The sequence below is a fragment of the Heteronotia binoei genome, chromosome 1 (assembly GCF_032191835.1).
Source record: "Heteronotia binoei isolate CCM8104 ecotype False Entrance Well chromosome 1, APGP_CSIRO_Hbin_v1, whole genome shotgun sequence".
In the NCBI taxonomy this organism is placed as follows: domain Eukaryota; kingdom Metazoa; phylum Chordata; class Lepidosauria; order Squamata; family Gekkonidae; genus Heteronotia; species Heteronotia binoei.
The window spans coordinates 97,213,217-97,227,288 of NC_083223.1; the positions used below are offsets into that span (position 1 = coordinate 97,213,217).

Here is a 14,072-nt window from a genome sequence, read left to right on the forward strand (position 1 = left end):
AGCATGACATCTGGTGCCTCTCCTTAAAAAACCCCAAGTTTCAAAAGGATTGGACCAGAGGGTCCAATTCTATGAGCCCTAAAAGAAGATGTCCTTCGTCCTCCATTATTTCTAATGAAGGGAAGGCATTTAAAAGGAGTGCAGTTCCTTTAAATGTGATGGCCAGAACTGTCAGAGTTCAATCATGCTTGCTCCTTGCTCCACCCCAAAGTCTTCTGGCTCCACCCCCAAAGTTCCCAGATATTTTCTGAGACTTGGCAACCCTAATTATAGATCCATGTGGGTATATACATGTGTAAGTGTGGCAAAGAAAATGAGAGGTATTTTCAAAAGTGTTTTCAGTTTTCCTAAACATGAAAAGAATTTCTCTTTATAAATAGCGGAAGTGTTAGAGAAACAGCTCCATGTTGTGGAAAAGGTCATATCCTCTTTCCTTCTTATGTGATTATTTCTGGTCATATTTAAGTTGGGATGGAAGGCAGCTAAGTAGGATCTGTTATTGGAAGAGAGCCTACCAAGGAAGACTCTGCAGAGGAGGCCAATGGCAAAAATCCCTGGGGTCTCTTGCTGGGCTCATCATATGTCAGCTGTCAGTACTTTACACAGGTCTGTAAAGCTGAGAAGCATTGTACAATGGGCCCTCTGCATTACCCATTGCCAGTGCAACCTGCAGTTTTGCATTCTTACTTTTGGAATTGAAGCCACTTTAACCTGTGGATGTGGCCATGTTTCCTCCTTTTAGGGTTGCTAATCCCCAGGTGGGGGCAGGGGATCCCCCGGTTGGGAAGTCCTCCCCCTGCTTTAGGGTCATCAGAAAGCAGGGGGGTGGAATGTCTGCTGGGCACTCTATTATTCCCTATGAAGACCAATTCCCATAGGGTATAATGGAGAATTGATCCACGGGTATCTGGGGCTCTGGAGGGGGGGGGGCTGTTTTTTAAGATAGATGCACCAAATATGCTGCATAGCATCCAGTGCCTCTCCTCAAAACATCCTCCAAGTTTGAAAAAGATTGGACCAGGGGGTCCAATTCTATGAGCCCCAAAAGAAGATGCCCCTATCTTCCATTATTTCCAGTTGAAGGAAGGCATCTAAAAGGTGTACAGTCTCTTTAAATGTGATTGCCGGAACTCCCTTTATAGCTCAATTATGCTTGTCACAGCCTTGCTCCTGGCTCTGCCCCAATGTCCCTGGCTCTACCCCCAAAGTCCCAGATATTTCTTGAATTGGACTTGGTTGGCAACCCTACCTCCTTTGGATAATGATTGGTTGAAGACTTAAACAGTGATATCAGAGGCACTTGCCTAATGACACAAGAGTGAACAAAGCCCAGTTGTTAAAGGGTGAGAAGAAAGTTGAAATTTGTGCTTTTTCATGATAGAAATAAATGTGCTTCTATTGTCATTTCTCTTTATCAATTTGCTTGTATTTAGAAGCTTTCTAAGACTGTATTTAGCATATTGCTGTAATGGTAATTAAGACATGTTTTCATTTCTGTGGGAGATGATTGCCAGTGAAATCTCCTTCCCCTTGCTTACACCATTCTCAAGATCTTTCTTCTTTACTGCTCCCTCCCATAGCCTAAGGCATCCAAAGCATTCCCTGTATGTTTAGGCAGCAGCATGGATTGAGGAAGAAATGATTAAGCAGCTGAATGTTTTAAAATCCAGCTAAATGCACCCATTATTATCTTCTTAGAGCTTTCTTATCTTGGACTATGTGATTCTTAATGGCAGGCCTATTGTTTTCAGCTCAGATGTATTAATGAAGGAATCAGGGCAGCAAGCTGATGTCATAGGTGGTAAAAAGGTGACCTGGTAGACTGATCTCTCTCACTCCACCCCTTTGTAAGACTTTTCCAACTAGTTCAGTAGGAGGTTTAGTATTTTTAGTAGTTAAAAAAAAAGTTAGCTGAGTTGCATTTGTGTGTCTGGTAAAAGGATTGGAGAGGCTCATAATTATCCTGCTTAAAAGATGTGTACTCTTTGCTTCTGTTCTACTTTCTCACTAGATAAAGACTCTCTCATCCCTTTGCAGGCAGCTCAGTGTGAAAGCAGTCTGTCCTGATTCACACCTGTGGTGGCTGCTGATCAGTCAGCAGCCTCTGTTTTGACCCATGCAGAAGGTGAGGTTTATGACTTGTTTTCTCAGTAAAGATAAAGCTAAATATGTTAGGCTTTTCTGACAACAGACATCTAATTTTACAGAAGCTGTCTTCTCTTTGAACTCTTGTATGCAATTTAAGATAGTCTTTCTATATTGATGAGATATAAAATGTCTTTACAAAAAATGAAATCTATCATGCAAAAATATATATAAAGTAAAATATTTACTTTTAAAACTTCTGAACACATCTGAGATGACAAAAGTTTTCATTTTATACTTGACTAAGTATTTGTACACAAACATATGTTACAGAGTTTTGATACATCTTGAGAGAAAATAAACAGACAATTTTTTTTGTTCATAATCTCTGCCTACATTAAAAAAAATTGTGAACAGCATTCAGAATTTATTTATTTATGAATGGCCGGATTTGTAAGGTTTCCTATGCTGGAAAAAGATAGGATATGCCAGTAGTACTCAAACTTATTGAAGTAGAACTCACTTCAAAACTTTCTGTATTGAGATTTTATTTCTAACCTCACTGTACTTTTTAAGACACACTGATAAAGTAACCCTCTGCAGTTTCCCACCTATTCAACATAAATGTAGTCTTGGTCAGTGAACAGTGATCAAGTTTTATAATGTATTTTATTTTTTCATAGTGTGGTATAACAAAACACCAATGAACCCTGGAACTGACCCATAAAAACCAGGAAGTGATATGGGGTAGCTCTAGGAATTGCCAGAAACTTTATGGTTTTGTTTAGTTGCACCCTTCAAAGCAGTGATTTTCTCCAATGGAACTGAACTTTGTACTCTGGAGATCCAGATCTTCAGGCCACAGCTGGAAGTTGACAACACTATAAATTGTCAAGCTCTCATGGATTTCCCTGTTATGCCAAAGCAAAGAAACACTTAAAGGTGAAACAGCACACTGACTACAAGCAGTGCTGCCACATGAAAACTCTGCCTGTAGTCAATCCCACCGGGGGGGGTGTTGATTAGGGGGCTGAGTTTAGTACTGTCTTCAAAATGGCACTGTTCAGTGTTCTGCCTCCCATAGGCTTGTCATTAGGGCTTTGAAAAACAGACATAAAAAACACCCACACACTCTCAACCCAATCTCAGGCACTGGTCTGAGTGGTGGGGTCTGGCAAGATGGTTAAGTGTCAGCCTGACAAGCAGGAAGAGAGGGGGTGAGTTTGTAGGGTTGCCAAGTCCCTCTGGCCTCCAGCAGGGGACTTTTTTCAGCACAATGGCATCACTCGTAAGTGACATCATTGCACCGGCAACATCGTGCGCCGGCCACTCTAAGAGCTTCCAGGAAAACTCTATTGTTTCCCTGGACACTCTAGCAATTTGGGAGGAAAACTCTATGGTACCACAGAGTTTTCCTCCCAGATTGCTAGAGCATCCAGGGAAAACCAGTTTTCCTAGAAGCTCTTGGAGTGGCTGGTGCGCCACATCGCCAGTGCAATGGCATTACTTGCTGTGGGCCAATGGATTGGGGACCCTCAAAGCGGGATGACCCTGTGAGTTTGTGTGTTTCACCTCAGTCCCACTCACTGATGTTTGCATAGTGGTAACCATAGAGTTTTGCCCAAAATATCAGAGCACTGCTGTTCAACATTCCCAGCGTGATGACAGCACTTCCATGCAACATCATCACATTGGTGATGTTGCCCTGCCCTGCACACTCCTGGAGAACTTCCTCCCATCTCCTTCTGGCTCTAAGTAAGGACCTGGCAGCCCTATGCCAACTCTCCCTCTTCTCTGAATTTTGAAACCCTTCCTGAGGTGCCTTGCATTTCCCCCTAAAGGAACAGTTTCATAGTTTGGGGGGTGCTGCTGGACTTGGGTCTCCTGTTTGGATATGCAGGTGGCAGCAGTGGCTAGGGGAAACTTTCACTAGATTTGGTTGATGAGCCAGCTGTGGTTGTTCTTGAGCAGGAAAGATCTTGTTACTGTGGTCCATGGCCTGGTAATATCTACATTATATTACTGCAATGTGCACTACATAGGGCTGACTTTGAAGACAGTCCAGAGGTTATCTTATGTACATTTATGTACATAATGCTGCAGCCAGAATGCTGACTGGGTCAATAATGATATGGGTCACTAATATATCATAACAGTTTTGTTCTATCTACTGTATATTGGTTCCCACTGAGTTTCCAGGCTTAATTCAAGTTGCTGGTAATTAACTTTAAAGCCCTATACAGCTTTGGGCTGACATGCTTGAAGGACTGCCAACTCCCATATTAACGTACATGACCACTCTGGTCATTTTCAGAGGCCCTAATTCGGTGCTCCCTGAGACAGCATCTTATGGAGACTAGACAGTGACAACTCAAGAAAGGGCATTCTCAGTCATGGTGCTAAAACGTTGGAGCTCTGTCCCCAAGAAGATTTATCTATTTTCCCTTTTCATTATCTTTCACCACTGAGCAAAGACATTTTTGTTTTGTTTGGTGTTCCCTTATTATGTCTTATTAGTCCTCCTTCCAGTCTGCCTATTTTTATATATTTGAGTGTTTATATGTTTTGTTTTAAATATTCTATACATATTTGTATTTTAAATGCTTATAAATGTTTGAAGTGTTTTAATGTTCATCAATTCAGGGGACCCTGAATTGGGTGGAAAATACAGTGTGGAAATGTTTAAAGTAAAATAAATATTGTAACAACATTAGTAGCAGATCATTGACACCACTACAAAGTTTAATTTATAGATATATATAGATATATATGCTGGCTTCTCATACATGCAAAAATAAATAGAAAGCTGAAAACTGGAAAATTTCTAGTTTTTCAAGTGCACAAATTCCCTAAATTCGCTCTGGTTATTTCCTTTTGTGTGTATATGGAGCTGATTTCACTTCTCTTACATTTGTATTTATTTGCTTACCATTCAAAATGAAAAGAAGATAGCACTGATCAACTCATGTGATAATTTGAAGGGAAAAGTGCTAAGCTGCTTTATTCACCACCCCCTTCTTCATTTGTCCTGATGCTGATTGTGAGTTAAGTGAAAGAGAGTTGACACTGAAATTACTTTCAAGTCTGGAAAATTTAATCAGCCAAGACCTTGGTAGCTATAAATTTTTTTGCAGCAGTCCTTAATTTATTGTGCAGTTCTGTGACAGGCCAGATCAGTTCAGCAGACAGTTAATGAAAGAGGAGAGAGAATATGAAGGTCAGGCACACCCAAATCTTTTTCAATCCCCTACCCCTCACTTTTTTCTTTTTTATTATCCCATCAGGCACTTCCACCTCCCTCCCTTACATCTGCAGTTTCCCATGCTGTGTTGCACTCTGCTTCAGAAGGTCTTCTGCCCTTCTAGAAAATCTTTTCAGAAGGTATGGAGAGCTGCAGCCAGTAAGAAAACCAGTAACTCATACAGTCTGTCCATGTGCAAAAGTGCATTCCATTAATGCAGAGAAATCTTCACTTACAACCCATAATATTTATGCATTTTTCCCTGTGCCATGAGAGTTCATTAATCCAACTCATTGCTGTTCTTACACTTCCCCACAAGTTCCCAACATCAGATTTTTAACCAGATAGTTTTAAAGTCTGGTATTTACATAGGAACAGGTGCCTGTCTCAGACAAGTGGTGCAGTTATCAACTTAGATTCGCTGTTAAGTTTCATGCTACTGGATCAGAAAGCCAAGAATGAAGCAGTTGGGAATTGTGGTTTGAGGCCAACACGGTTGTTGTTTTCTTCTGCCCACGTTAGTGTAAATTGGTTAGGAGAGGAAATGTATATGGTTGCCAAGTCCAAACTCAGGAAATACATGGGAACTGTGGGGGTGGAGCCAGAAGATTTTCCCATTCCCTAAAAATAAATAAATAAAAATACAGCAGTGTAGTTACCCTGAATACAGTCTTACTTTCCTCCTCTTTTTTGCATTTAAATGGTTCCACAGCAGCTGTACTTCCACTAAAGTAAAAGTGCTCATATAAAACACATTCACAAAGCAGCCAAAATCAACAGTTTGCATACTTACACTTTTGTGATCTCCATGGGGCAAGGATAGATAGCTTTACTCACCAGAGTTGCTGAATATAACAATATGCTGTATTTCAACAAGTTTATGGAGAGAGAAGTCTAGGGGTGGAGTTTTCCTCTATCATATACTCAGGTTAACTCTTTTATGTCCCTTTTGCTACACAGCTTCTGAAAGGAATGCAAAACAAACAGAGGGATTGGGCTCCCTGGCTTCCTCTCTCTCACACACGTCACTCTTCCTGTTTGCCCCCCTCCCAGCAGGTTCAGTCTTGCTGAGATTTAAAGGCACACAAACACCTTCCAAAACAGAAGCAGTTGCAAGCTTCTGAGCCTGCCTGAGATCTAAAGGCACACTGTGGCTGTTAGGGTGGGGGTTTCCCCCACTGGCCAGCTGGCTGATGGTGGGGAGGGGCCTGCAAAACTGGAGGATCCCCCACCTGGATCTGGGGACTGGCAAGCCTAAATCATAATATGTTGCATATGTAAAATTTAAAAAGAGTTTTAAAGTCTTGGAAATTAAAGAATGTTGTTTCTGATCTTGAATGGGAAAATCTTCTGGCTCCACCCCCACAGTTCCCATGTATTTCCTGAGTTGGACTTGGCAACCATATACATTTCCTCTCCTAACCAATTTACACTAACGTGGGCAGAAGAAAACAACAACCGTGTTGGCCTCAAACCACAATTCCCAACTGCTTCATTCTTGGCTTTCTGATCCAGTAGCATGAAACTTAACAGCGAATCTTGGAAGCTAAGCAGGGTCAGCTCTAGCTAGTATTTGGATGGGAGACCTCCAAGGAAATACCAGGGGTCAGGATGGGGAGTCAAGCAATGGCAAACCACCTTTAAATGGCTCTTGCTTTGAAAACCCTACAAGGATTGTCATGTCAGCTGTGACTGGATAGCACTGTCCACCACCATATATTGTATGGATGCTTGGTTTTCTTGTTATCAGAGTTTGTATTTACAATTCATTCTTCAGCTGGACTTAAGCTTAAATCAGTCTTTTCAGAAGTATCTTTAATTAGAACTTGCCAGGTTGAAAACAGCCAGTGTGGTGTAGTGGTTAAAGTGTTGGACTAGGAGCTGGGAAAACCAGTTTGAATCCCCACTTTGTCATGAAAGTTTGCTGGGGACCTTGGGCCACACAACTCTCAACCTAACATAACTCACAGGGGTGTTGTGAGGATAAAATGGAGGAGAGGAGAGTGACAAAAGCTACTTTGGGCTCCCACTGAGGAGAAAGGAGGGATATAAATAATGTAATTTAAAAAATAGAAGGCCTTAATGGAAGAAGTGAATTTGATGCAGTTTCAGGATTTCAAGACAAGTGGCTTGCTGGCTGCCTAGTTTTTTGCAAGTGCTGTTCAGCAAACCAGAAACCACACACATGGAATGGTTGCAATAACTTTTGGAAAACTACTCAGAAGTAAATTCTGGTTTGCTCGCCATTGCCCCTAAAACGAGTGATGTGTTTTGCCAGGTCAGCCATGTAATTAATTTTAATCAAGCTCATCCCTTGGCCCTATACAGCAGGGGTGGCCAACGGTAGCTCACCAGATTTTTTTTGCTTACAACTCCCATCAGCCCCAGCCATTGGCCATGCAGTGCATCAGCACAGGTATGTAATTCTGGTTATGACTAAAGGAAATAGCACAGTGAGCTTTATTGCTAGAGTTTAGATCAACATTTTCCATCCCTTTGCCGAGGATTCCTTTGCTTTAATCATTGGCCATGACCACTGACACACTGTCAAAACAGAGACAAAAGGCCATGCCATGTGACACCTCCTGATACTGCTATTGACACAGGAGAAGACTCTAGGAGCTTCATTCTAGAGAGGCAGAACAGCAAGTGGCCACTGTGTTGTGAACAGGGAAGCATTGCTCAAGTGTACGATCTTCCATGAACTGCAGCTCAAATACTATTCTGGAGGGGGAAAGTGAGTATATTTTCAGTGGCTATTTATGTAAGATTATAAACATCATTTTCTACCCTTCAGAAGAAAGGAAAGAGAGAAGAGCAGTGAATACACAATTTAGTGGAGTGAAAGAGATTGACAACTTCCTGCTGCTTTGGTTGATTTCTTTAACACAGTGTTTTTACATGGCTTTCCAGTTTGATCTAAGGAAAAAAAGGACTACTAAATCAGTGTGTGTGTTTCTTCCAATACTTCTCTTTTCTGCAGTATATTCATAGTCCTTGAATGCAAGGAACACTGGAGGCAGACTATGGGAAAATATTTCTAAATAGATACTTCTTTTGGAAATTATAATTCTATTTTAAAAATATTATACATCCTTGTTCTTAAAACAGCAATCTCATGAATATTATTAGGAAGTACTAGAACAGAACATTGTGAGGGGAAGGTAAGGGAGGTTTTTAAATCTTATCCTGGATTGAAGGTATTTCAGAAGGAATTTTATTTTGTGCTAGCAGAATGGAAATAGTTTTGAAACAGCAACTATCATTATTATGTTTGAGAGGATTTGTTTACTAACGAGACTTGTTTTATATTCACATATGCATCAGAGTTATTTACCTCTCTTGTGTAAGTTTGTATGCATAATTGTTTTGAAGCTAAGGTTAATTATTTAGTATCTGAATGAATGTTCCCAGATTTGTATACTCTCAACTACATAATCCTAGAAGTGTTAACAATGATAGGATGTTTATATAGAAAATATGTTAACTAAATAGAATAAAAACCAAGAAATTTTTTTTTCATTTACTTCCTTTGTACCCAACCTTCTCCCCATTGTGGATGAAAGGCATCTTACATCATTTTGCTCTCCTCCACTTTATCTCCACAACAACACTGTGAGGTAGGCTGAGAGAATGTTACTGGCCCAAAGTCATCTGATGAGCTTCCATGGCACAAGTAGGGACTTGAATCCGGATCGCCTAGATCCTAGTCCAGCAGTCTTCACTACACTACAGAGTTATATCATCAATATATTAAAATTAAGTACATAAACACACTGGATTATTCAGTGACAGCTAGTTACAAACATTTTGATTCCCAATAGTTTAATCCTGAATTCTACTGTATTGTTGAACAAAAAAAACCATTATTTCACCATAGTTCAACATACGGCTTTTGAAGAATTAAATGATGGTTATCTAATCACATAGCCCATTTGAAAAATCTTCATGAACAAAATTATCAGTGCATGTAATTATTAAAGCCAACTTTTTTGTCACAAAGGAATCCTGTCACTTTAATTTTGCTTGTGTTACAAATTTAGTGGATCATGGGAATGCTGTGGATCTTGATTTCAGCAAGGAATTTGAAAAGATCCCCTATAATATTTTGGTTAGAAAACAGGTTATATCAGTGTAGATTATAGCATGGTCATGTGAAAAACTACACTTGAATGCTTATCAATAACAGAGAAAGGATTTGAGTAGAATGCCACAAACCTTCATCCTTGGCTTGGTACTCTTCCATAGTTTCTTCAATGACTTGGATAGGGGGATTGAAATGAATTTGTCAGATTTGTGAATCACAAAAAAATCTGCAAGGGATTGCTATCGTCTTAAAAGATGGAAATACAGTTCAAATTGACCTTGATAGTTTGGGCTGAAATTAACAAAATGAGGCAGAGGCATTCAGCAAAAAAGAGTAAAACACACAGGATATAGAATGATAGAAGCACATATGAGAAGAGTATCTTAACGTTGTAGTCACAAGTTGAATGTAAATCATCAGTGTGATACAATGTTAGGTTGTATTAATTAAAAGAAAAATGGATCTCCACACTAGTCAGACCTCATCAGGAGTACTGTGTCTAGGTGTAGCTGCCACACTTTAAGAGAGATGTAGACAAATTGAAAGAGATTTAGAGGAGGGAAACACAGATGATTGGGGTCTGGGAAGTCTTAAGAGGAAAGGTTTAAAAAGTAGGTATGTATACCCTGGATGAGAGAAGACTAGTGACATAATGGTTGTGTTCTTCAAGTACATAAATGGCTGTCTCAAGGATAATGTAAAGATTTGTTCTGTACTGCTCCATTGTGCAAGAAAAGATGTAATGGACTAAAATTATCAGAGGGTAGATTTCAGTTGACTTCCTAAGAGTAGAAGAAGCTTCAGCAGGAGAATCTTCCTAACAGTAAGAGCAGTTTGACAGTGAAACTCCTTACTGATGGAAAAGGAGCTATCTCACTGGAGGTCTTCAGGAAGACACTGGACAGCCATCTGTTGAGAAAGCTTTGGCTTCAGATTTTCTGCATTGAACAGGGAACTAGACTAGAAGTTATCAGGCCCATTCCCACTGTAGATATCCCTATAATATAATTCTCCAGACAGACTGGTCATGGGTGCACCTAATCTCAAACTAGTTGAGCTACCTGTTGCTCAATCTCAATGGAGAGCAAACCCCACCTTCCAGCCCCAGGACAGGCAAGGGTTGAGCCACTGTTTCACAGAGGAGAAAAAGAAACCCTTCCCTCAATTGGCTGAGAGAGGAGGAGGGAAAGAGCCAGGGAAAGCCTTCTCTTGATTGGATGAGGGTTCCTTCCTCTCCTCCTCTGGAAGAGAAAGAGCCAGAGACAGGGAGGGGAAATGACATCTTGTGGTGGCAGACCAGGTACAGAGAGAGCTATAGGGAGGGAGGGAGGGAGGGAGGGAAAGCAAGATAGAGAGGGATCGATTGAAGTGCTGTACTTAAGACCTATGAAGTTATAAAAGAGTGAGTGTTGGTCCAAATCACTAAAGGCCTCTGAGGGAGAACTTATTGGGCCCTGTCCTGACTAGGGCTGCCAGTTCCAGGTTGGTGGGAAATTCCTGGAGCTTTTATGGTGGAGTTTGAGGAGGGCATAGGAGTTAGGGCTTCAGAGTGGGATCTGCCAGACCCAGGTTCTTACTGTGGAAGCTGACTGGTTGATTTTGGACCGGTCACAGACTTTCAGCCTAACCTACTTCATAGGGTTGTTTTGTAGCTGGGACAGGAGAATGATGTCTTTTTCCTAGGTAGAGGCTGCAGGGAGGAAAGAGGCAAAGGAAAGCTGCAGTCAGAGGAGCAGATAAAGGGAAGAAGATAAGGTTGCTAACTCCAGGTTAGGAAATTCCTGGAGTTTTAAGGGGTGGGGCTTGAAGAGGGGTGGAACCTCAGACAGGTACAATGCCATTTCCTCCTTGGGAATCATTGTTGCTAATCTCCAGGTGAGGGCTGGAGATCACTTAGAATTACAGCTGCTCTCCAGATGGCAGAGATCAGCTTCCCTTGAGGTGGAGGAGGAGTGAATGGCTTCACTTGGATGGGTGGGAGGACAACAAGGGTGGGGTTGCACTTACCCAGAGATTCTTTCTAGAGCCCATTGTATTTTTCTTCACAACGGGCCTTATTCCTGTCCTCTACATATTATAATTACTAAAACTTTCCGCTCCAAACCCTTTGTTTATCCCTTTGCCTTGTTAATCCACTTTCACTTAAATGATAAGCAGTTTAAGTAATTCATATATGAAAATGATTGTCACAACTTTGGTGCTTAAATGTTCTTAACATATAAATTATGGCTCTTGAGTTTTTTTAAAACCTGAAAAGGAGGGGGGGGGGCTTAACCCAAAACAAATTGAATCAAGTACCTAAAAGTTAAGTAAAAAATAAATATACAGGCGAAACAATGCTGTTAGTTTAAAAAAATAACATACATATGAAAATACATGCATTTATATTGGCCCTTACAATTATCATTAACAATCAGTATTAATGGCATACAAAAGTAACAGATATTGATCTGACCTGACATGTTTCAGCCCAGTTGACCTTCCTCAGTGGTCAAACTAATAACATTGCAACATGACTCCTGACATAATAATATAATATGCATACATCATAAACTGACCAGGATGAAGTTATTGCAATAATTATAGTCTATTACCAAGTGAAAGAATATTGATCATAAACTTCATTCTAAAGAATGCACAGCCATGGTCAGGTACACTTATTGCTATGGCGATGATTCAGTCAGCTGTGTACCTTTCCCACTTGGTCAGAAAAGTTCTGTAAAGTCAGGAGTCAATAGTGGTATCACACAGGGTCAATGTTTGTCACTTTTGTTTTTAATCTATTGTGAAATAAATGTATTTTCATATATTTGTTAATTTAAAATTAACAGTATTATTTGGCCTGTAATGTTTTCTTAACCCTTGATTTTTATGAGGCATGTTTCTGTGTGCATGTAACTAATGGGGCTTCAACATTAAGTCAATTATCAGTTGGATTAATCAATTAAATATCTTTTGATTAACCAAAAAGGTGTCCCTGATTAATTATGCAGTATGTACAATAAATATTAGTGGCTTCTTAGAAGAGGCATTCCTATTTCTCACACGCAAGAGGAATGTTTTGTCTAAGATTGCGATGCTCAGGAGAAAGGCAGGCATACAAATGTTTCAAATAAAATAGGAAAGATGGTGTATGGTGCAGCATGTGCATATATATTTTAAAATCCAATAAATTAGGCTTTTTTCCTTCAGATGTATGAAGAACTACTTTAAAAACTGAATAAGAGGATCTCTTTTCAGTAGGGAACTTACAATTAACTATTGGTAGATATTGAAATCCAAGATTGAACAATCCCTGAAACTCTAGCTGCATGAATGTTTCTCTTCTTCCCACCTCCTGGTCAACCTATTTAGATCATGTGTACACATCATTTCTTTGGATCCTGGTCAATATCTGCTGTAGGCAAAACAAGAATATTTCCACACCTCACATTCAGGATATCTGTCCTCCTAACTTCTTTCCTTTATGGCAGTTTCAGTTGAGCTGATATGGATATCCTTGAAGCAGACAAGGTGTCTTTAGTTTGAACAGTGAACCCAGTTATAAAAGGGTATGTTTGGTCAGTATAGAGTTTTATCACTAAAGAAACATGTTTTATTGAATGCTCAAGGGTCAGAAGGGTAGGGGAGGCAAAAGTATAACAAAATAAGGCTATTAACAAACTTATCTTTGGGATAGTATATGGGGAGCAGTAAGGATACACAAGGTTTTCCTATTGTATTTTCATAACCCTTTCCCTCTGTTTTGTGTACCTTTTATATCTGCTTCCTCAAATTAGCTGTATATGAACTCAGGGGCATCACTATATGAATGAGCAAATTTGGGAGATTTTAGAAGATTGCATAGTTTTTCATTCTTCCTATTTACCTTCTTTCACTCCTTGATTGTGATGATATGTGGCTAAATTGCCCCATGAGTTTGTCATCCATACTCGCTAGTACGGGGCATTAGTCTCTGCAGCAGAACTGGAGGGGGGAATGGACCACATCAGAACTTCAATATTTTAAACTATTTTAATATTTTAAATATTTCTCTACCAGCAAATCTATTAGACCAGAAAAATGCTAACATATTAAAAGTGTATGGAAGAAATTCAAAATCCCCATTGCGCTAAGTTATAATTCAAGCTTCTTCACAAAAGGCACATATACAATCCAAGCTCAAACATATAATGCTGCTAACATGATTTAGAACTAATTACTCCATATTAAGGTTAAATTAAGAATGGTTACACATGTTGTTAATTAGCAAGAATGGTTACACATGTTAATTCTTAATCAAGATACATGCTGTGTTCAATCTACAAAGGACTGCATAAGTTGATCTGAAATCAATGGGATCTTAACACTTATCTGCATATTTAAGTCTCATTAATTTCATTAAAATTTTGGCAAACCTTAACTTTTTAAAGATTATGCCCTCTTGAATGCAGAGGAGCCCTATTAAAATCAGCAGGAATTTTATTGTTGACCTTAATAGGGTATAGTAATCTGCTCACAAATTTTGAACTGGAAGAAGTCAAAGCATACTGCTTCATGAATGTGCCAGTAAGTGCTTTGCACTGGAGGAATACTCTTTGCACTGGAGAAATGTCTTTTAAAGTGGTAATTAGGAAATTCTTCACTGACTTTGCTACAGAATTCCTGTTTCTTTTATAA

At 39.7% G+C, this 14,072-nt stretch overlaps 1 protein-coding gene across 2 annotated transcripts in view; it reads left to right on the top strand.

Moving 5' to 3' along the window:
* PRDM1 (PR/SET domain 1) overlaps positions 1-14,072 on the top strand; it is a 158,652-nt gene that overhangs the window by 37,620 nt on the left and 106,960 nt on the right. The window contains exon 1 of one of the 2 annotated variants that reach the window (XM_060237597.1): positions 1,996-2,125. The exons of the other annotated variant lie outside the window; for it this stretch is intronic. Coding sequence (XP_060093580.1) covers positions 2,117-2,125 — 9 coding nt within the window. The 5' untranslated portion in view covers positions 1,996-2,116. Of the gene's footprint in view, positions 1-1,995; positions 2,126-14,072 lie in introns of those variants that run through there. 2 annotated transcript variants of the gene reach the window in all.